The sequence below is a fragment of the Harpia harpyja genome, chromosome 10 (assembly GCF_026419915.1).
Source record: "Harpia harpyja isolate bHarHar1 chromosome 10, bHarHar1 primary haplotype, whole genome shotgun sequence".
NCBI lineage: Eukaryota > Metazoa > Chordata > Aves > Accipitriformes > Accipitridae > Harpia > Harpia harpyja.
This window is the reverse complement of record NC_068949.1, coordinates 4,844,450-4,866,146: the sequence shown is the minus strand read 5'-3', so window position 1 is coordinate 4,866,146 and position 21,697 is coordinate 4,844,450. Positions and strand designations below refer to the sequence as shown.

The following is a 21,697-nucleotide window of genomic DNA, read 5'->3' as shown; positions in this document are numbered from 1 at the left end:
GGGCCCCATTTGGATCACAGGCGCTTGCTGCTATTGCAGTATCACCTAAAGGCTCAATTAAGGTTGGAATTTCACCTACCTAGGGGTTTTTTTCTTTCTTTGGGGGTATTTCTTAGGGTGGTTTTCTTTTGCTGAGCAGATCTGGCTTCAGCTATGTTATTTTAACACTTGGGGTTTTTTTTAAATTAATTTCCTTTCAGAGTTGTGTGGTTTGGTGTTTTTTTTTTTCCCTAAGTATCATTTAAAAGAAAAAAAAAAAAAGAAGAAAAACAAATGAAGAAAAAATTACTTTTTCCAGCGATATCAGATCAGGTCCTTGGTTTCAGACAGAAATGATGAGATACAGCAAGCACTAATGAGGCTTCCTAGTAATATCACACACCCATACCTCATAAATTAGCAGTTACACTTACCGGGAATCCAGGAAAACCTCTTGTTCCAGGCTGTCCCTGGGAAGGATGAAATGTAGACAGCAGTTTAGAGGAACTGAAGTGGATTTTGATGGACCCTAAGTCCTCTCTACGGAGCCTTTCCTCCAGCCTCTGCCCATTTATCCTGCGACTCTCTTCAGAGTTACCCAAGACTCAATTCCCCTCCAAGGGGAAAGCATCTTGGGAAGAAAGGGAAATCTCTCATCCCCACTCCAATTTGTACAGGGCCAAGAAAATGCTGGAGCAGGTCCAGTTTGGACTGCAAGCAGCTTCCTTGAAGTTTCTACATTAATTAAATGGGTGTCCCTAGCCCATACACTAGGCTTTTGGAGTATATTCCAGAGGTTGAGCTCATTTTATGGCAATTCTTGCTGCCATAAACTGGAGGCGTTTAGTGCAGGGTGCTGCTCTGTGCACGACAAACCTTGCAGGTCACTGGTGTCTAAATACAGCCATCCCTCTTCTCCTCCCCTCATCTCATGTCCCAGTGCATTCATTTCCCTCACAAATAATTCTGGAGGAGAGATGATTTTTTTTTTCTTTTCTGTTTTTTTTCCTCTGAGAGCTAAGAGGAAAAAGAGCGTTAGGTAGTGTGATGAGAGGAACATGAGCACCAAGTTCTTTCCCCTGCCTCTTTCTGGCTAGCCAGCATTGGCTACCAGTTTGGGATCAGGTACAGCAAATACTGGCTTGGGATGTGTTTGGCAGCTTCTTCATCACCCACTTAAAAACACTGAAAAAAAGAAAACGTCCTGACTGTTAATTTTTCATAGTTCTTCAGTGTCTGGAACCTGTGACATCCCAGGTCACAGTTACCCTAGATTTGTGGGTATCCAGTAAAGATACTATTTTACTTAAGGATTTTTTAATCTCAATTTCCTGAAAAATATGTGGGCCAAGTCAGGAAGCAATATGGACCAGACTTCAGCAGATCTGGAAGCACACCCATGTAGATGGAAACAGCAGGATGAGGTGAATCCTGTACCACGCTCATTGAGTGACCACTGCAGCATCTTGCCTCCCCTGAAAGCCATACTACGATGCCAAAAAGCCCAGGTTTCTTATCTTATGTATTTTCATGCCTTGCTTTGGGGAAGAAAATGCTTTCTTAGGCAATTTGAGATACCATGACCGGACTCTGAGTCCCACAAGGGTTTCCTAGGAAAGAGCTGGGTATAAACAAGGGTTTGCTTCTGAAAAGAAAGGCACGTGGGTACATCTCTGCCTTAACCAGAGCGATCTTGTGTGGTGCCAAGGAAAGGGAAGGGGAAGGAGGGAAAGGGCCTGCTGTTCTGCGAGGCTGAGGTTTGCCACAGCAAAGCAATGATAATCCCTTGGGAGAGAGCTCAGAGCCACGTTGGCAGGAAAAACCTTCACCTTCAGGTTACCTCTCCTCCGGACTCCCTCTATCTGCAGAAAAACTCAATGAAGGTTTACCCCTTAAGAGGATGGGGCCAAATAATCTCTTTGCAGAGTTTGAGGGATGCCCCTACCATAAAATGCCTCATGTTGCACTGAACAGTTCTGGTTTTATGCACAATGCTACCAGGACCTAATCGCATTCGCACTGTTTTTTTAGTTCTGCAAAGTTGAACTTGGTCAGCTTTGCTTTGCAAGATACATATAAAACCACCTGGTCCTGTTGGCCAGTGACCAGGAGGGAAGATAGGCTATAAATTCAAGGATCTGTCCACCAGTGGTTTCTGAAAAGGTAAGAACCAAGAAAAGCCCAGCCACAATTCATTAATTTTGGTTCCCTGTTCGACACCTCCCTGGACAAGAAGTGCTAAAAAAAGAATTAGGGAGAAAACCTGGAAATGGTGCAATTTGGCTTCCTCTGTAGACTACAGACTGCTGCCTCTTTCTCCTTGGAGGACAGCAGAGTGATTTGCATGGTATCAGGCCAAAACAACAGTTCAGCAGCGAGCGATTCCAAGAGACTGTTTTTGTTGGGTGGCTGTTTTTCCTTGTCTTCTTTTTAAAATGTTGATCACATGAAGTATGTAATCCTGGGAGCTGCCAAATCATGGAGACTGTCTGTTTCTGCCACTATCGGCACACTGTCCCTCTCTGGCCAGAAGTTAAGCAGCTCTGAGCTCAAGCGAAAACTTTAACCTCCAAACAAAAATCTGGAAACTATTTGTCATCCCACGTCTTTCCGAGTGGCCCCTTGGCCAGGGTTTCCGTGTTTGTCTTCAGTGCTCAGCCATCCTTTTGACCTATCACCAGCTCCCTGGGAAACTGGATCATCTTCACAGTAGGCTTTGGGGGTGGAAGTGTGGGGTTGTGCCAGTCCTGGCACCTTGGGGCTTTGACTGGTGTAGGCAAAAGCCCATTTTAAATATCATTTGCCATCTAAGTCTTCTGCTGCTTTGGAGATGCAACGTGTCCTGCACTCTTCCAAACAGCAGCAAAGGCTGAGGGCCACAGCTTGTGAGAAACAGCAAAAGTGACGGGGCATCTACCCTCCAAAATCTTCTGTTTGTGGAGCAGGGTGGTCTCACTCGGAGCTTGGCATGGAGAGACCTGCCAGCCCTTCCTCCTCACCTGGCCACGTGGCGAGGGACCATCTGCTGGGTATAAAACACTTGGGGAGACCTGTCTGTGTCTTGGGCTTCGGTTCTGCCACTTCTCAAACTCCGGCATGCTGGGCAGGTGGGCCTGGGAACCAGCAAAGCTGTTTCTTATTAGAAACACTTATCATGGGGCTTTTGGAAAGTTAATTGGAAAGCCAGATGTAGCCACGTGTTCGCACTGCCTAGGTCTCTCTCACTTGACCTCTGCTGTGAAACAAATGTTGCTGGCGGCCCATCCTCTCTGCAGGTCAAGGACGGTGCTCTTCACAGGTTAATCAAAATCGGAAGTGCCCACTGGGAGGGAGAATTGAGTCTCCGGGTCTTTTTTCATGGAAATCTCTGGTGGAGGCTGTGCAGGGATGGAGTGGAGAGGACTGGCTGCATCCATACAAAAGCAGAGGCTTGATGGCTGAACCACAGCACAAGAAACATCCACCATTTGGGGCACATAAATGCTCCAACCCTTCACATTGGTCTTTTTTTATGACCCTATCCTTGAAAAAAGCTTTGTCTGGCTGACTCGTTGCACCTTGCAGGGACGCTTTTGCTGGAAGAGGGTGCAAAATCCTGCCTACACTTTCCTCAGCTCCTCAGCCAGCTAAGGGACTTTCCAGATAGTGCTAACTGTGGTGTCAAAGAGTTTCCAAGACTTCAGGTACTTGACAAGGACCTCTGAACAACTCTGAACTACCCATCTTTGTGAGTTCCCCAGTCACCAGCTTAGCTCTGATCCTGCTTTTCTGCAAAATCAGGGGGGATGTCCTCTGCTAATGAAACCAAAGGCTGAGATTAGCCAGGCAAAGGGCATATTTTCTCCAAAAGCGGTAGCAGCCCTGTTGCAAGAAGGAAATATGCTTCTTCCTTTTAAATACAGGAATATGGTTTCCTTGCAAGGGAAGGCTTCCTCATTTGTTCTGGAGTATGAGCTGTAATTTCATTATATATAGTATATAATAGCAGTATAAAACCAAGCCTGGCTCAGCATGGGAACCACATTATACAGAGTTTTTGCTCTCTCCAGCTGATGCTGTGTCTTACTGCCCCTCCTAAGTCTTTCCCTGTAACTTGCCCACATCCTGCATCAGTCAAAAATAGAGAAGAGCCACTTACGGGTGGACCACGGGGCCCGATGATAGACATGCCCGCTTCTCCTGGCGCACCCTGCAGAGACACAAGGGAGAGGAAAAGGGGTGAGAAAAGGAGGAGAGGAAAATACAGAGACAACTATATTCCCATCAAGACCAGGGTTAAATGAGGGTGCTCAAGGTGTGAGACCTTCAGGGCTTATGGGACAGCTGCTATTCTGGCCTCCCACAGCTCTTGCCCCACGCTTTGGGAGAAAAGATGTCATTTGGAGCTACTCAGATGTGCCAGAAAATGGAAGCTGCACAGCAAGGAAAACTATAAACACATAAAACAATTTCTGGTAAAACAGAGGTTCTGCCCTATTACAAGTGTGAAAGATGGCCTGAAACCCTTGCTGTTTCCTTCCTGTGAGTCCAGCAGGACTGTGTCCTGCAGAAGAAAGAAAAGAAGAAGGGATGTGCTGGGCTTCAGGGAAACGGGAGCTGCGGGCAACAAACTGGCTGCCTCCAGAAATGCCTTGCTTGTGTGCTTCTCAAACTCAGTTGGGATGTGGATGAAAACAGCAAAGGCATTGCTGGAAAAGAAAACAGATGCCTCTCCAGCTCCTAGCCACCCACGACGTGCAATGGGCAGGACACGTCCCCATCTTTGGAAAACATGGCGTATTCCTGAGAGGCAGCTCCAGAAGCATCCAGGACTGGGGAGCTTTGGGATGGAGCATCCCATAAACGAAGGAGCCTGAGAGCGAGCAGAGCTCTCTGCAAAACAAAGCTGGGGCCTGCCAAGGACCTAGGACTCTCACGGAGGGCTTTGGGGAAGCACGAGCAATCAAGAGTGATTTTTCCGTTGTTTGTTTGTATCTATCTACTATCCCTTCACATTGAAAGCTTTGGCCAGAAAGAAACACAAGGACAAACAGAGCAAAAGCAGGATGGCTTCAGGCGGTGAAATCTTGGTCTGTTAGATAATGTTTGTAGGCTCCAATTAGCAAGCAGTAGCTTGAAAGCAAGGAAGGAGAATCTCTGTCCTACCTTGCCCTTCCTTGCTGTGTTTTTCTCTCCAACTCCTATGAAGAGGAGCAAATGGGCCTGGTATGGCAGTGCACAGATGATCCCCCTATCAGGCGAATATTTATCCCTTTCCTAGTTTCTAGACATTGTTATTCAGTTATTCACACACCCCAAACACCTCCATTTTGCTGTTCTCACGTGTGGGAGGTACTCACAGCACTGGGGTAAAATACACTAACGCTGAAATGTCAAAACATGGGGGCCAGCAGTAGGATGCTTTGCAAACTACCACTTCTTTCCAGCTACAAAACACCAATTTGCTGCATGGCAAACAGTTTGCGAGATGGCATCCCACAGACTTAAACTACACCATCAGTTTTCCTTAGCAGGAAGAGGTCCCACCATGTCAGAAATAGGAGCGTGCCATGCCATTTTCTTCCTTGCTATGGCTTACACCAGGGATTGGGCTAACCTGGGAGGTGGAAGGGAGCTGCGGGTTGATTAGGGCAAGTGGTGCGGCCAGCAGGGAAGAAACTCAACGGTTAAAACCCAGGAAGCCTCGAGGGGAGCCCTGCGTGTGCCCGTTGGCTCTTATGCTGTTAGTAAATTGTCATAAACAAGAAACACAGTCTTTGGAGGCTGAGTGGCCTGGAAGGAATTTGGGAGATAAACTCGCACTGCCGGGGAAGAGGGGGCAGCCCAGGGAGGTGAAAGCCCAAAGCTGGCTGCAGCAGCCATGACTGTGACCAGGGAGCTTGGGCTGTCCCAGAGGAGGACAGTTGGGGATGCTATGGGCTGCGAGGAGCTGACTCACCTTCTCTCCGGGTTGCCCTTTTAGTCCCTGGGTCAGTGGCACCCATCGCAGCCACATGCAAGAGGGTGCGGGGGGGGGGGGAGAGAGAGAGAGAGAAAGAGAGAGAGAGACAAACACAGGCATCAGTGGCAAGGGCACGCTCTCCCACCCCAAAACCCTGGCTATGGGGCTGGGATGAGTAGGGTGGCCTCAGGTCCTGCCCCAGCCCTCTTCCCCATCCTAACCCTGGGATGCCCGAGCAAAGAGCAGCTCCAAAATACAGCACTCAGCCAGGCAGGGGATGGCCCCCTTTGCTCAGGGCAGAGTTACGTGGAAAGGGCAGCTGCCGGTGGCAGGCAGGGGTGCGTGTTAGCAAGCCCACAGTTAGCAAGCCCAGCCGGTGCATGAAGTGGCAGCAGGAGGCACCCAACCAGGGGGATGCTGAACCAGAGGTGGGCCTGAGCAATACAGCAGAGGGATGGAAACAGCCCCCCCCAGCATGTATGCAGTTTGCAGGGCTGGCCACCCTGCTGTGACAAGGAGAGTCCCTCAGGTATGGGGCTCAGGGAGGGTGGCTTTGCTCACGCTGACAGCCACCAAGGATCATCCTGAAAGCCCCCCCAAATTCTTGCAGGTTGGAAGAGGATAGGGAGGACAAGGTACAGCAGGAAGTTTCAACTTACCGGCCGCCCAGGGATCCCCATCGCACCTTTGTCTCCCTGGCAATTAAGGCAAAATCAGAGGCAATTGGAAACTGGCCAAAAGCAAGGTTATAAAACAGCACAAATGAGCTATGCCACAGACATGGCTTCGTGCTGCGGTGCAAGTGTCCAGGGATTTTGAGAGAGGGAGAGAGCAAGTTGGAGAAAGAGGAAAGTGTGTTTGCATGTGCCCAAACCTGTCTTTAAGAACATGCGTAAGCCACCAGTTCACTTGTGCATATGACAAACCAGCTCATCTCACAACAGAAATTACGTATGGCAATTCAGGCAGCAAAAGAAGGGCAAGAGTTTTCAGTCTAACAAAGTATAATCCTAATTTCCAACACTTCATAAAATCCGGGTCCTGGGAACTGGCTTCCTGCAGTAGCCAACTGTCACATTTTTCTCTTTCTTTACCAAAGTCATCTGGGTGTTAGCTATTTATTTATAGAGTTATCACTTTAAAACAGGATTCTTTTAGACTTGAAAATATAGTCCTGTCCAGAAGCAAGAGAAAAATGTGGGAAAACAAGCTGACACAGGAAAAAGCATGTCTGGAAGAAGACATATGAGCAGCTGTGTTCAGTGTCCTCTACCCCTTTGAGATACTTCCCAGTGCATTGTCAGAGTGTGAACGATCCTAACAGTGGTTTGGGGAATGACTTTGGGTCAGGCGACACTGAACAGAGCCTTGTAAACACATGAACGCAAGATCGGTGGCAATTTTCTTCAGCCACTTACCTACAAGGCAGTTTTCTGCCTCTTACAGATAAATTTAACTACGCAATTAAAAAAAAAAAAAAAATCAACACCCTCTGCATTCCTGGTCACCAAAATTGAAGGCTGTGCAGATTTGGAAGATAGCAGCTGATTCCTAAAGGATCTTGATGATTATGGCTTCAGCGGTCATGTAGCTTTTTCTCTATACTTTGCAAAAATGACGTGATAATAATCTCTCAGTTCTGTTTCCAGCAATGTTTGGGGTTTCCTTATGTAAAACAGAGTCTCCCTGCCTGTGGCTGCCTGCATCTGTAAACGTAAACCTAGTTTTCTCATTTCTGCAGCTGGAGACACCAGCCCCATCGGTGCCACCTCTTTGTGCCTTCCCCCATGTTCAGTCCCAACGTGTGTGAATGTAGTCTGAAATCTCTGGAAGGGGAATGCACTTAACTCTATTTGTTTTGCCAGGTGTACACAGAGGCTCCTTTGGCCATGCATCCCAAACTCAGACATTATTGCCTGGGATCAAATCGTTACCTGGTGAAAGTTTAGCCGCTTCCCTCTGTGGAGCTGGGTGGCCATTCAGTATCGGGGGAATTCCTTTCCATGCAGCGCATGTTTTGATAAATTGAAAAGCAATATATGCTTTGCAAAAGCATCTCTGGCAGACGGATGAAACACTAAATAGCTGCTTTTTTTTTTTTGTAGATGATATGAGAAACTGCTTTCTTCTAGCATTTTAGGTGGGTTCTCAGTCCCACTAGTATTTGTCTGTCTCTGTGTGCCAGCAGCGAGCAAAACTCCCAGTGTCAGCGTCTTGCCCTGGGATTACTTTGTGGCTGCGGGAGAACATAATGCTGAGTTTTCCTGTGCTTTTAGTCCCTTAAATGCTGCTTTCCTCCAGAGCTGAGCTCAGGCTGATCTCCCTCATGGTTTGAGGTAAAAGCTGATTTTGTTTCTCCTGGCTCTGCTGTGGCTGGTGCCCGAGCAGGAAGAGCCCGAGGTCAGGGCTGAGCTGTGTCAGGTCTCCAGCGAGTACCTGGTGTCGGAGTGGTACATGACGGCACTATGTCTGGTATGTGACTGCGCAGCGTTACAGCCCTCCAAGCAATAATAGCAAAGGGGGAGCTCCCGGTAGGACAGCAAATAAATGCCAGATGTTTATAAGGAAAGGTTGTCTGTGACAGGGAGCCAGGAAAGAGCACTCGCAGGTGGATGATACCACGTAGGTTGGTTACAAAGTCATGCAAAGCTGCCTGCAGCTCCCACATCGGAGCTAGAGGAGCATGAAAGGCAACAAGCAGCCTGAGTCAGGGGCAGAGCCAGCAGCACAGTTTGCATTTTGTTCGTTAGGAAACTGACCGGTAGGGCTTTTGCAGTCTCCAGGTGAGCAGCAGCCTGGGGAGCAGGGAGCCATCACCAGGAAACACGCAGCTGTAACCCCAAAACCCACATTCCTTCCTCACTCATGACTATCTATCTCAGATGCAGATACTGTTATTATGGACTTTTCCATTTGTCCCAGAGTGACCTAGGCCTTTTAAATCCTGCTGCAATTAGCAAGCCCCATCAGCAAGAATACTGCACACTGAGCGTCTTCAACCAGACCCTCAAGCTGACAAAAGCATCTTCTAATGTAGCATATTTCCCACATGCAGGAGGATTCATAGGGGTTATGTTACCCTTAAGTTTGGTCCTACAAAGCTCCTGTGGTCCCTACTCTGTTACAAGCCATGTCCTGTTTGCAATATGCTATTCCGCATCAGGTTTGCTATGCAAGATCACTACCTTCTCCCAGCTTACGAATCCTAGAGGCCTACTGATGAAAGTATTGCCAGACAGAGAGCATGAGGGAATGAAAAAGAAAGAATGAAGTATTTACCGGGAGCCCTGGTCTTCCTGTAAGGCCCTGAAACAAAATACACAGAAACGGCAAAAGTTAGCTTCACACTCTGAAGGGAGGGCTTGATAAAGAGACGAAATCACATGTAAGGGTTTAGGAAACGGAATGGTTAAAAAACTCTCCACAGCTCCTTGACCATCAGGTCTGATTGCTTCGGTTTCCTAACCTCCTGTTTGTGAAGTTTTCTCTCCTTTCAGCATGGCTCTACCCACAGCTCTTCGCACGGCTCTGAAGGTATCTGCAAGTCCACGGAGAACGACCTAATTACAGGGCTCTGACTTTTTTCCTTCGTTTCCATCTGCTAAATATTATTTTTTCATGTATGGAATTGCTGCAGTTGCCACAGAAATGTTGCATGTTCAGAAATAGGAGAGAAAATGTCCGTGAGAGGATCTTTTCCTTCGGATGTGGTCCAGACGGCAAAAGAGTCCGGGAACCTCAGGACTATTGCATGATTTCATCATTTCCTTCCTTTCTTTGCCCCTTTTAGTCCCAATCTCACCAAATTTCTTACATGACTGCAGGTTGCCCTTGCCTTCACCAAAGCCTCGACTGACTTCAAGAATAAGGGTGGAAGCATCTGTGGGCAAAAGGAGAGCATGAAGGCCCCTTCTGTTGCTGGGGTGTTGCTCATCCACTTTTCTCCTGGTCCATCTAGACTACAAGCAGGGCTCAGTGCATTTCTAATGCATATTTCTGCCCATCCCGACACTCAAGCCAACACCAGCACCAGGGGCTCAGCCCCGCTACCCAGCATGTTGTGTTTTGCAAGCTGGGAAAGAAACCCGGGAGAGAGATGTGGGGTAGTCAGCACTGAGGATCGCTATCCAGAGCGATGTGTATGACAACCAGCCAGGCAGGAGCCCAGGTCTGTTGCTCATAAGCCTGAGTTTGCATGCGGTTTTAATCACGAGAAATATGAGGGGGGAAGTATTTCCTATGGCGACATGGAGGACTCTGCTTGACTGTTCAGCAGTGAACTTTTGCTCACGGTGACTGAGCGGGTCTTGCACGCCAGCCGATCAGAAACCCAAGAGGTCCTGAAGGAGACCAGGGTGCTGTTACCCCAAGACAAATTCCACTTTGGCTAACAATGCTCGGTCTGCCCGACTTCCTCTTGTTATTTCCATTGGCTGCAGCATTCCTCGCAGCCTGTCCTGAATGTCTGCGTGCGGAGACAGGTTCAGGGGTCGCAATAAGCCGGGATACGGTAGCATATATTGTCAGCACTTCTCTGGTGGTCCCACGTGTTTCTGCCAGCCTTCAATCTTTCATTACAATATTAAGTTTCGAACCCTTCTTGCTGCAGAGAAAGCCTGGAGTGTGCGTCTTCCTCACCCTGCAAAGGTGCAGACTGCTCTCTGGGAGATGTCTGCGTTGACCTATTGATTTCCCTCTAACTTCTCACAGCAATAATAGAAATGCCAACATCGCTACCAATTTTGTGCCAACATATGCCTGCCCAGGGTGGAGTGGCAGGCACAGCCCTGGATGGACTCCACTTGCAGCCCCCTCCAGAGCAGTGCTTTCTTCCCAATAACGCAAAGCTAACGCTGAAATACATCAACTTCAGTGGCCAGTCCTGAAAGCCCCTGGGATAAGCTATCACTGAAAGTTTGCGTGGATCTGAGCTTCCAGCTGTAAAATGCTTTCAGACCTTTTGGCCTGGAAGGTGCAACATTTTGGAAGATTGTTGTCATTAAATCGGGCTGTGCTCGTATATCTGTGGGAGTTCACTCTATAGCATTTCAACTTGATGAAAGGGGAAAATAGGTTGTGCAGCAACTACTCCTCCTCAGAACGTCATCTGCAAACTGTTTAAGACATTTTTGCGTGAACAGACAAAAGATGACTACCGTATGTTTAACTTCTCATGTTCCTTCACAGAAAACCAGTATAGTTACTCTATTGTACATGAATATAAACCATTTCCTCTGGAAGGACCGTGCTAGAGACAATATAGCGTTTCTTTATAATCCTGAGAGATGTCAATACATGGCCTCATTCCTCGCATTGCTTCTTCTGGTTCACTGTGGGTCTCTTAATAGCTGTAAGCAAACTTCTGCAATAACCTAGCTATTTTCCTGAAGCCTAAATCGTCTGCGCTGAGGTTTTGCATTAGCTAACATTTGAAAAGGAAGCTGTCAACACAATTTTTCCTCTGAAATTGATAGTTGTGCAGCTATACTTGAAGGCCCAACAGTTCAGCAAGCCCGAATGAGTAGCAGGGAACAAGTCCCTACAGCTCAGCTCCTGCCATGTGTTTGCGATCTATCTTTCCCTTTTTTGCAAAAACATCTCGTTCAGCGTGTGGCATCCAATGCACGTGAAGCGCATACAGCCGATTCCCCCGGGGTATGTGGGGCCAACTGGTAATACACAGATATCTGCGCCCCTCGCGTTTGCCATGTCCCCGTCCCTGCACTCCCTCCATCTCACCCTCGGAAGCTGTGATGCAGCCAAGAGCAGTCCCACCCCAATACGGGTCTTGAGCACCTGCAGTACTTGCTCTTTGGGAGATCCCAGGGTGCCAGGACTGCAAAGGTGGCTACCGCACCAGACACCACAGACAGGAGATTTTGCTGGTTCATGCCCTGCAAATTCTGTGTCAACAGCTTCTAAAACCATAGGGGTTTGGTACTTACAGGTGGACCTGAAAGAGAAAAGAAAAAGAAACAATAATTAATTTTTTTAATGCAATAAATCTTAACAAGAAGGGCTAGATAAACACATTGTACCATCTTTTGGGGTTGATCCTGATGCTGCTCCCATTTGCTGATGTACTTTCACCAACTCCCTGCTCATTAATTAAGGTATCCCCACAACTACCAGCACTGCTTACAGTCACCATGAGTGGAGGGAAGCCTCTGAAAGCCCTGTGTTGGGAAGGCCATGTAAGTAGGACTCTTGACACTGTTACATTCATTTTTGGTCCTTCAGTATACAGGGGTCCCCTCCATGACCGTGACACTGCTGAGCATGGGGGACTTGTCACTTGTGTGACTCCCCCTCGCATCCTGCCCATCCCATGGGGTTGAGAAAGTTGAATCTGGGGAGGTGAGAGCCCCTTTGCTGCTAAAATGCCTACGCATTTTCCACCAGCATCAGTGATCTTGCAAAGGCATGAAAAGGTTAACGAGGAAGCTACAGCTGTTAGGTAGTACACATCAGGTACCTTTCCTCTTTAGGACAAGCTAATTTTCCCTTTTGCTTCTGCCTCTGTTCTCATAGGAGCCAATCTGCCCTCTTGGAAGAAATTCCCTCAAATCCTTCAGGTTTCTTTTATTTTGGAAAGCTTTTTGGAACCTGCCAGTGTGGAGCACTGCATCTCCCTTGTACAGAACCATTGTACAATATATATCAGGGCTTAAACAGCACATTTCTTTCATCAGTTCCCAGAAAATTCCTCAAAATCCTGACAGATATTGTGCGTGTGGAAAGAAACCCCTGGACTCACTATTTTGTGGTTTCCTCTCTGTGGGAGAAGCAAGACACACCATACAACTGTCAGGGGTTTCTACATTTTCCATACTTTATAGACACTCTATTTTCTTTCTTTTTTTTCTTCACGTAAAGTGCCAAGAAGTAAGACTAAGCAGTATAACAGGCAAGCTGACAGATAACAGGCAGCAACCTCTTCTTTGCACGGGAGGCGGATGTCACGGTGAGCACCTGCAGAACATGTCGTCATCCTGAAAATGCCCCTGGCTGAAAGTCCATAAAAGAAACTGGAGACTTTGGATGAACAAACATTTTCTGCACTGGAAATCTCTCACTTAGCGTGACTCTTTCATACCGAGGACTTCAGCAAACGGGTTGGCTATCAAGCTTTGGTGACCTAAAATTGCACTGTCAAATGCCACTCTTAGACTTTTGCTCAGCTTTCATCGTGGTTGATCAAAAGAGGTTACCTCTAAAGGGTACCTTTTGGTTAAAATAAAAAAAAATAATAACGTTTAGCACCTTTGTGGTGACTGACAGACAGAGCTAAGGTCAATATTCACAGCCAGAAGGCTCAACAACTCAAAACAACTCCGCTCAAATTTAGGACAGGAGCTCAGGGGTGACCCAGATTTGGTTGGTTTGGCAATCGCCCATCACCAGTGTTGGTGCTGAGGTCACTGTCCTACTTGGTATGCCAAGTCTAAACAACACAAGGGTTTCTGATCAGAGAGTTCATTTTGGAGGGCAAGGTCAGACTCATATCCAGGAATCCTAATTTATGCCAGACTGGGAGAAAAAAAAAGAAAAAAGAAAAAAAAAAAGTTTTCTGAGTCTGGCTTGGCTTGGATGACAATAAAGTTCTGTGAGAGAACTGTTTTGGAGAGATTTTGTTTCAGAGTGAGCGCCCTGTCACAAGGTCAGCGCTTATAGCTTGCCAATACACGGACTTTATTTCCATTAGCAACACTATAGACCCTTAATAACCCGCCCACCCGTCTGCGCAGGTTTGGGGCACTTGTGGATTGCATGAACCAAACCGTTTAGCTAACGTTGAAAGAAAAATTTAAAGCCAAGCAAACCCTGAGCCACCCCTGCCCTTCCAGGCCAAACGCAACCAGACAGCAGCACAGCCTGTAATGGTATTGCAATACCGCTGAGAGAAAACATAAGCTTTTGTTTGCTCCAGAAGCTACGTCCACAGAGCGGAGTAAATCAGCAATGCCGGCAGCTCTGGGCCCATCAGGCCACACACCCCACACAGATCAAAGGCAGGAGGCATACTGGAGGCCCATCTTTGTTATATGCCCTCTATAAAATTAATGGTTATGTGAAGGGGGGGCTGAACAGTCTTGTGTAAACACACATCAGTGATCTGCAGGGACACAGTCTTGGCTGCAGTAACTCAATCAGTAGAGACCATCCAGGGACTGGACTTCAAATACCGGGACCGACCACGTAACCCAGGAGAAAGCAAAGCCCTTGGATATAGTCACTTCTAAAAGCAACATTGTCTTGCATGGGCTGGAGGAGGGAAGATGTCCCAAGGACAGTGAGGAGGGAGGACGTGCTGTTGGATAAGCTGTTGCAAAGCACTGGGGATTTTACAAAGTGAAATAATGCTTCAGCAAAGTGGATTTGTCATGTTCTGTCACGGTGATTAATGAGAAGGCTGAGCAGAGCTTCTAAAAAGGCTCAGTCTTTAATATAACAAGAAGTAATTTAATGCACATTAGAGGAAAGAGCGGGCAAAGGAGGGAGGGGATCCTTGCACCTCTGCTCTCCAATGGTCTAACCACGGGTGACCAGGCTGAGCCAGCCTCTCCTGGGCAGCACCGGCTGTGCTGCATGCAGTGCACCGGGCTCACCCCTGGCCAGGGGTCTGGCAGAGCTGCCCTGGCCTTGTCAGGGACACTGGCAACCCTGTAAGCCAAGGGAGCAAACCTGCAAGTCAACCAGGCCACACAGGATCCTTCATGAAAGCAACGTGAACCGCAACAGAGTCACCGCAACACCACTGTGTGTTTTACCCCATGATCCCCAGCTCCTGCAGTCCCAGCTAGATTGCAGAAGTGTAGAAAGAGGCCTGATCGCCCCCAGGTGGTCTCGATGGTGGTGAACTCCAAAGAAGTCCACAAACAACCAAGAGCCAACAACCTCAACAGCCGCAAGTGCGAATCACACCTATGGGGGTTCCTCCTCTCCCATATTTACAGCAGGCTTTTTTGGGGTGAGATAGAGACGGTGCTGATTAGGAGCTGAGCTAGATCCCCTTTCCATAAACAGCCAGCAGAGAAGGGACAACGAGCCAACAGAGCAGGGATCAAAGCTATCATGAACATTTCTAAACCCATTTCATAGCTAAGCCCAGCCAGCAGACAGAGCCAGAGCTCCCAGACCACCAAATTCCTCAACCTTGCGCAGAACAGGGAGCCCACATTTGTAGTTAGCACCTCCAGATCCTGTGCGTTTTGAACCTGATCTTGCTGGGACCAGAGCGATGCTGGTGCTGGTGTGAGGGCTGTGGCACGACCATCCACCCACGACAAGCAGCTCAGGAAGCATCTCTCCGTGCTGGCGTTTCGCTGAAAGGCACTGGAGGGCTGTAAGCGACTGCGATCGCTGTTTATCCAGCTGCGGGGCTTGTTGAGCAGCGGGGGACGGAGGAGGGGATGGACCAAACGTGTCGGGAGTGGACGAGTGGGAGGAAGCAGCGGCCTCCTGCAAAGAGGAGACCTCCAGAGCACCTTTGAAAATGAACATTGGGAAAACAAAGAATTCTTGTGGGGGTACCCGGGGTCCCTCCAAACATATGGCCTCTGGAAATTAGCACCATCTGCACTGTCCCTTCTCAGCTGCTCTGGCTTTTATGCAGATAGAAACTTTCCTTAAAGAAGCTCTGCTTTTCCTGTAGCCCAAGTGATCAAATGAGCAGCCATGATCTGCAAACAGGATGAGTCCACCTTATTGCATATATAGAGGGGGCACACCTGTGATGAACAGCAGGGCCATGCCACAGAGCTCTCTGCTCACTTGTCCCTCCCTGTGGCCCATTCAACCAGTGACTATCTAAAATGGAACTGCAATCACCCCTTTTCCCTCACCCACACAAAGAGATAAAAAGCCACCCTCCACACTGTAGCCTCTTCGGGCTCAAAAGAGGGGATGCTTAGTTTTGTAAGTGGGTCATATTTATGCTAATCTGGAAAGTCCCATGTCCCAGAATATCAGATCTTAAAAGCTGGACAGTATTAGAGCAGGTCAGTGTGGTGGGAGACCTTCTGCTGATGGCAGAGATATCCTTCAGCTTTGGAGACAGCAATGCTCTCTGGACTGATAGGATCATTGAAACAATCCCATCCATTTAAGGGCATTTCCTGACATCTGGAAAAGTGGCCGCTCTTAAAAGGCTCTCAAATGCTGTTGCTTAATTTTTTTTTCTCTAGCTTCTCAGATTCAGGCAGTCCAGTGTCCGCAATGTGGGTGTCTTCCAGCCTGCTCCAAATGCTCACATACAAGGGATTTTTTTTCTGCTCTATTGCATACACAAGACAAGGAGGACAGAGAGGGAACATAAAGATGTTATTGTTGCTTCCTTGGGTCATTCTCACTACACACTCTGGCAGAAGGGGAGATGTAAACATGTAATCCATCCCTGTGAGGAAATCCAGCCATTTCACAGACCCAGAAGGCAGCCTTAGCGAGTTCGAGAGATACAGTTACTTCCTGACATTCAGGACTATGTTAATTGATAACAAGATAGCTGTGGCCAGGCAATTAGTTACGAAATGCTGATTAAAATGTCAGCAGCCCAAGCATGACCTTACCCGGGGTGGCAGGGATCCCCTTGTTCCCAGCCCCACGGGCGTTCAGCGCAGCATGACCCCATTTCAGAGCAGGCAGACCCCATTTGGGTGCACGGAGCCCAGATGGTGGGTTTGGCCTTTTTTTAAAAGCTGGCCGTGCTGCCGTTTTCACACAACAGATCCACGGTACTCATAGTCTTTTAGAGACTTCTTCCCTACCTCCATCAGGGGACAAATGATACGAGGGGAGGTGGAGGGAGCATTAACTCAGAGAGAGTTATGCCATTTACCTAGCCATAATTCAATATTATTAGTTGTAAGGAAAATTAAAGACAAAAGAAATCTTCAAACTAGTAAGAAAAATTTTAAACAACAGTGATTACCCAAAGCACACCCTCTAGAAATTTTGGTTCAGGTGTTGTCAGCAACAGCAGACGATCTGAGTGTATAACTCCCTCCAGAGAGCACGAGCCCCTTGCAAAGGCCAGGCCCCTCCATCCCCAAAACATCCCCCTCTCGGCTACACCCTTGCAGAGCAGCAAGAGGTTCTTCAAAGGATGGCAGAAATGTTGGACAGCAAAAAGGCTATCAGGATTTCACTGCCAAAAAATGTGACCAACGCTAAGCTGAGGCACCAGGTTATGCCAGTCATCCAAGCTCCCCTCCGAAATCAAACCCATGACATCACTGAGACTCGGCAGTTAATAGCAGCAGCTGTTGAGGATAAAAGTCACTGCTCAGGCACTCTGAGCATCCCGGTGCACCAACACCACCACGAGCCCCTGCCAAGGAGATGGCCTCAAGCACAGCACCGAGCGGAGAAGTCCATGGGGAAGCCATGCCCAAAGTGAACAATGAGGTGGAGCCTCACAGAAAAATTAACACGATTAAGCAGCAGTCTCAAAAATAAGAGAGGGTCTGATAGTGAAGTTAAGCCACAGACTCTAACTACATCTCCAAGCATCTGCTTGTTTCAAGAAACTTCTATAAGGATGACAGGAGCCAGTCGGCCTCCAGACCCAGAAGAATCTGATGAGGAAAATCTGGGCCGTTGGCATAACCGCAGTGAGCCCATTAAGCAGATTAAAGTGCTCAAAGATGAGGGTTCAACAACAGACAAACAGAAATATTCTGACAAACATTTGGGACAGCCCCTTGTGAAAACAAAGGGCAGGAAAGGGCCAAGAGCAGATGGCCCACACGGTGCTGGCTGCACCCAGGACGAACACAGCACCTCCGGCACCACCAGGGGAGACACGGTGGGATGGCTGACACAGGGCAGAACAATGCTCATTTTGGGCAGGCATCCATGGGTCAGCAAGCTCTTTCCAAGCAGCAAACAATCGCATTTGTCCCTGCCATGCTGAAGCACTTAGCACCACAGAAAGCGGAGAAAACAGGGCTGGGAAGGGCCCCCGGGGTCAGCTTGCCCGGTGGGTTTTCGCTCTTTGGATCTGGAGGCCCCCTCAGGGTTTTCCAGTAGCGGTGTGGACCCCTGGATGGTAAATTGAAACCGGATGGTGGCAGGCTCACTCCACTCCGCCACCTTCTGCCAAAGAGCCAGCGTGCCCTCAGGCTTGGGCAAACCGCAAGCCGAAAACCGCTGCTCTTGACTATCCCCTTTCTCTTCCCCTTCTGCCTCCCCTGAGCAAACCAAACAGAGATTAAAGGATTCCTGGGGAATGAGAGGGACATAAAATCAAGGAGGGAACATCTTCAAAGCAACCAAAGGAAAAAAGTCTCTACCTAGCCCATTTGGGCAAATATTTCTCTAACCTGTTGCTGTCCTCTGGGGATGGAGACATCGCGCTCTTCCCTAGTGATCCAATCCAGGCGATACCCATGCCCTGACTCATAAGGCCATATTTATTATCTTTCTTAGAGACTACCCAAAAGTTCCAGTGTTGTTGTTTAAGTCAGTCAGTGACCTCTGATGCACAGCAAACTCGAAGAACAGCTTTTTTTATTTCTCTCCTTTTTGCGGTTACCTTTCATGTGTTTGAAGTCTGCTGTCCTGTTCCCCACAGTCTTCTCTTGTCTTTAGACTAAACAAAACCTAATTCTTCCAGTCTCTCCTCAGAGGCTGTGTTTTCTGGACCTCCGGTCATTCTCATTGCTTCCCCTCAGCAGCCCATTTGCTCTTGAAGTGTAGATCTCAAATAGCAACCTGCTCTCCAACTCGCTGCATGAGTCAACAGCAGACAACTTGGTGAAGGCAGAAGACATGGTGTCTATTTACCTTATCCACAGGGTCTTAATCATGGAACAAAACTGAGTTCCTCCCTGTCACCACCCCTGCCTTGCCCTTATCTTATGAAACATCACTTGTCCTCCATGAGCCCTCAAAGGCTTAGAGATTTCTTGCAGCGTTTCTCTAAGAAGCTGGTGTCCTTGCTGTCTGGTGTGGCCACCTCTCATGCTCCAGTCAGTGAGGAGGAACGTCTCCTTCTCACTCACAGTGAACTTCTTCAGCATTTTCTTGGTGTCCTTGATAGTCCCACCTCACCCTAGGCTTTCAGATTTTCATCTTGCATACCCGTTCATTTTAAATCCTTCCAGCTTTATTCTTCTTCTGTCTTGAATTTCAGCTCACTGAGGAGTTTATGATTTTCTTTAGCTGAACCCTTACTATAACTCCTTTGCACTGAGATGGTTTCAGCTCATGCCTTTAACAGAGTTTCCTTGCCAGACTGCCGAGTCTCCTCAACTTCTTACCCAGCTCTTGCTCTCCAAGGGCACTACCCCACTAACTCTCCAGCTCCTTCTGTGTTTTTGAAGTCCACCTCAAACACCTGAATATTTCCACAAGCAGCTCACAACTCTTAGTCTGAAGACACATATGCCAATGCAACAAGCTACCACTCCAATAAAACCCTACTCTTGGCAGAGTAGAGGTTTGATAGTCTCTCTGCAGCTCTCACCCTCCATCCTCTAACACATCCTGTTCCATGCCAGGAATATGGAAAGTGGTTTCTGAAAGCTCTGGAGATCCAAACAAGTTTGAAAACTGCAGCTGGTTATTCAGGAAAAGTCTGACATTCCTCCATTGAGGAGCTGACCGCTTCTTCAGCACTCGGTCAGGGCCTGCACAAGTCCTATTCCTCAGAGAGCTGCAGAATTAGGAAGGAACCACAGGGAAAAACTGGCCAAAGTAAATCATGGCTGGGTAAAGCAAAAAACAAAATCCACGGCACTTTCACTTCCTGCTGAAAATTACAATCTCTTTCATAACGTGGCTGTCTGGGAAAAGTAGAAAGTTGGAACTTACTATAGCCAATAATTATTTAAATAAATTCTCTGATCATGCACTTAAAATGCAAATGATACATTTTACTCACTTGTCAAATTGCATAGATTAATTTTCTTCCTATATAATTTTTGCAATTAGCAGCTGATTTTAATATCTAGTGCATTGTTACTTTTTTTCTCCCTAATTCTTGTTATTCCTCCCTCTTTTCCATCTGCTAACTCTTTTCTTCTTCCTTCCTCCTTCCAAAATACTTTGCAACTTTTATAACAGCAAATTCTGTCACCTACCCGAGGAGGAACAAAAGACCATTGTGTTCAATTTATCTTTTAATAGACTCCTTCCTCAAATACCTCACAGACTGCCAGTACTGTCTTCCAGACCCTGTCTCACACCCTTTTGAGTTATGAAAATGTTTGGGAGGGTCTTTCCTTTAACCAAGACATTTTTCCACCCAAGATGATTGATAGCTCCCAGTTACCACTAATTACCCTATCAGCAGTTGGACATAAGCCTAGCCACAGCACTCTTCCTCCAGAGGCCGGCGATGCATCCCTGTCGCTCGTTATCCTCTTCTTCAAGGATGGAACAAACTGACTAATTAGAGACATCATAAATCCTTCCTTCAGGCTCTTTCCTGATGTGCTGCCTTGTTTCCAAACAGAGCATGTGGAGCAGAGCGGGGCTGATGCTACTTCTTTAAAAAGGGAAAATGCAATGGGGTTTCTGAGCCCAGGCGGGTTTGCTCAGTGTGTTTTATTGCACAGGAAGAGGAGAGCATTCATTCATCCAAGTCTAGCTGATGCTTTCTTAGCACGTCTCAAACTCTGAGAGGTTTGCTTAGCTTGGCTACCCCCATGCGGGACTCTGCCCAGTAGGAGCCAGGCTGGGGCAGCATGCACATATGGAGACAACCCGCATTGGCTAACAGGGATAAAAGGATTCATGGCTTTCCTTACCTAGAATGAACTGAGCATGCAGATCCCTTCCCTGTTGCCTCCGGTGCCCAAACCAGATGCTTTGCACAGCACACACTGTAGAGAGAGCCATCGGACTGGAAAGGCAAAAAATAACCCCAACCAACTGCTGCCTCCCTGTTAAGCGTGGTCTGGAAAGCACCTGTATTCTCTCATCTTCTCACTGTGCAAATTTGACTGAATGAATAAGAAGGTCTGTCAGGACCTCCATCTTGTTTGAGACTGAAAGATTTTTCTTATTTAGGCATACAGGTCATTATTTTTTAAAGCAGTGAGAGATCCCATGATAATCTCAAGAAGAAAATAGAGTGCAATGAAGATAGAAAAGAGATATTTTCCCCTGCCCCCGGAAAAGACAAAAAATAACTTGGAGGAAAACCAGCCAAGTTTAGAAACTAGTTACTCTGAAGTTCTTCCTCCCAGCCAAAAGGAAAGGCCCTGAGGGCAGGAGAGGAAAAGGGCATTATATTTATAGAGAAACTTCTCCAAAGTACATGGGGTGGGTGGTGAAAATGCACTGCAGGGACACACACCTGGCAAAAAATTGTTGGGGTTGCTCAGCCACTGCTAAAGAGCCCCAAGTCCTACAAAAATAGCAAGACCTCACTGTTCTAGGAAAAAAAGAGCAAAGAGGAGGAACGAGGGCCGAGGTCTACAGCAGTTTGCTGCATGGGAAAGGCACATGGAAAAACCCATGTGGAGGAGGAGGCAATGGCTGAATGCATGCCAAACCACACAGGACTGGGGACAGTGCATGCCCCGCACCAGCCCTCTATCCAAGTGTAGCTTCCCTTCCTAACGGACCTGAGAGCCACTTCCCATCACTGTCCCAAGAAACTCCAGGACCGCTGCCCATTAAGTCAGGTTAATGCAACAGCAGAGCATAGGGATCTATCCAGGATGGCTTTGAAATTCAGGGAGAGAAATATTCACACCCACACCCGATAACCCCCATTTCCTATTTCCCCAGAAAAAAAAAAAACAACACATTTGCTATAAGCACACA

The 21,697-nt window shown here is 47.6% G+C and overlaps 1 protein-coding gene across 1 annotated transcript in view; it reads right to left on the bottom strand.

Moving 5' to 3' along the window:
• The window catches only part of COL13A1 (collagen type XIII alpha 1 chain), a 58,139-nt gene extending 48,902 nt beyond the window's left edge, over positions 1-9,237 (bottom strand). The window contains exons 1-5 of the mRNA XM_052799415.1: positions 9,200-9,237; positions 6,580-6,615; positions 5,918-5,944; positions 4,118-4,168; positions 414-449 (exon numbers count right to left, since the gene is read on the bottom strand). Coding sequence (XP_052655375.1) covers positions 414-449; positions 4,118-4,168; positions 5,918-5,944; positions 6,580-6,600 — 135 coding nt within the window. The 5' untranslated portion in view covers positions 6,601-6,615; positions 9,200-9,237. The remainder of the gene's footprint in view (positions 1-413; positions 450-4,117; positions 4,169-5,917; positions 5,945-6,579; positions 6,616-9,199) is intronic.
• Positions 9,238-21,697: the final 12,460 nt, after the last annotated feature.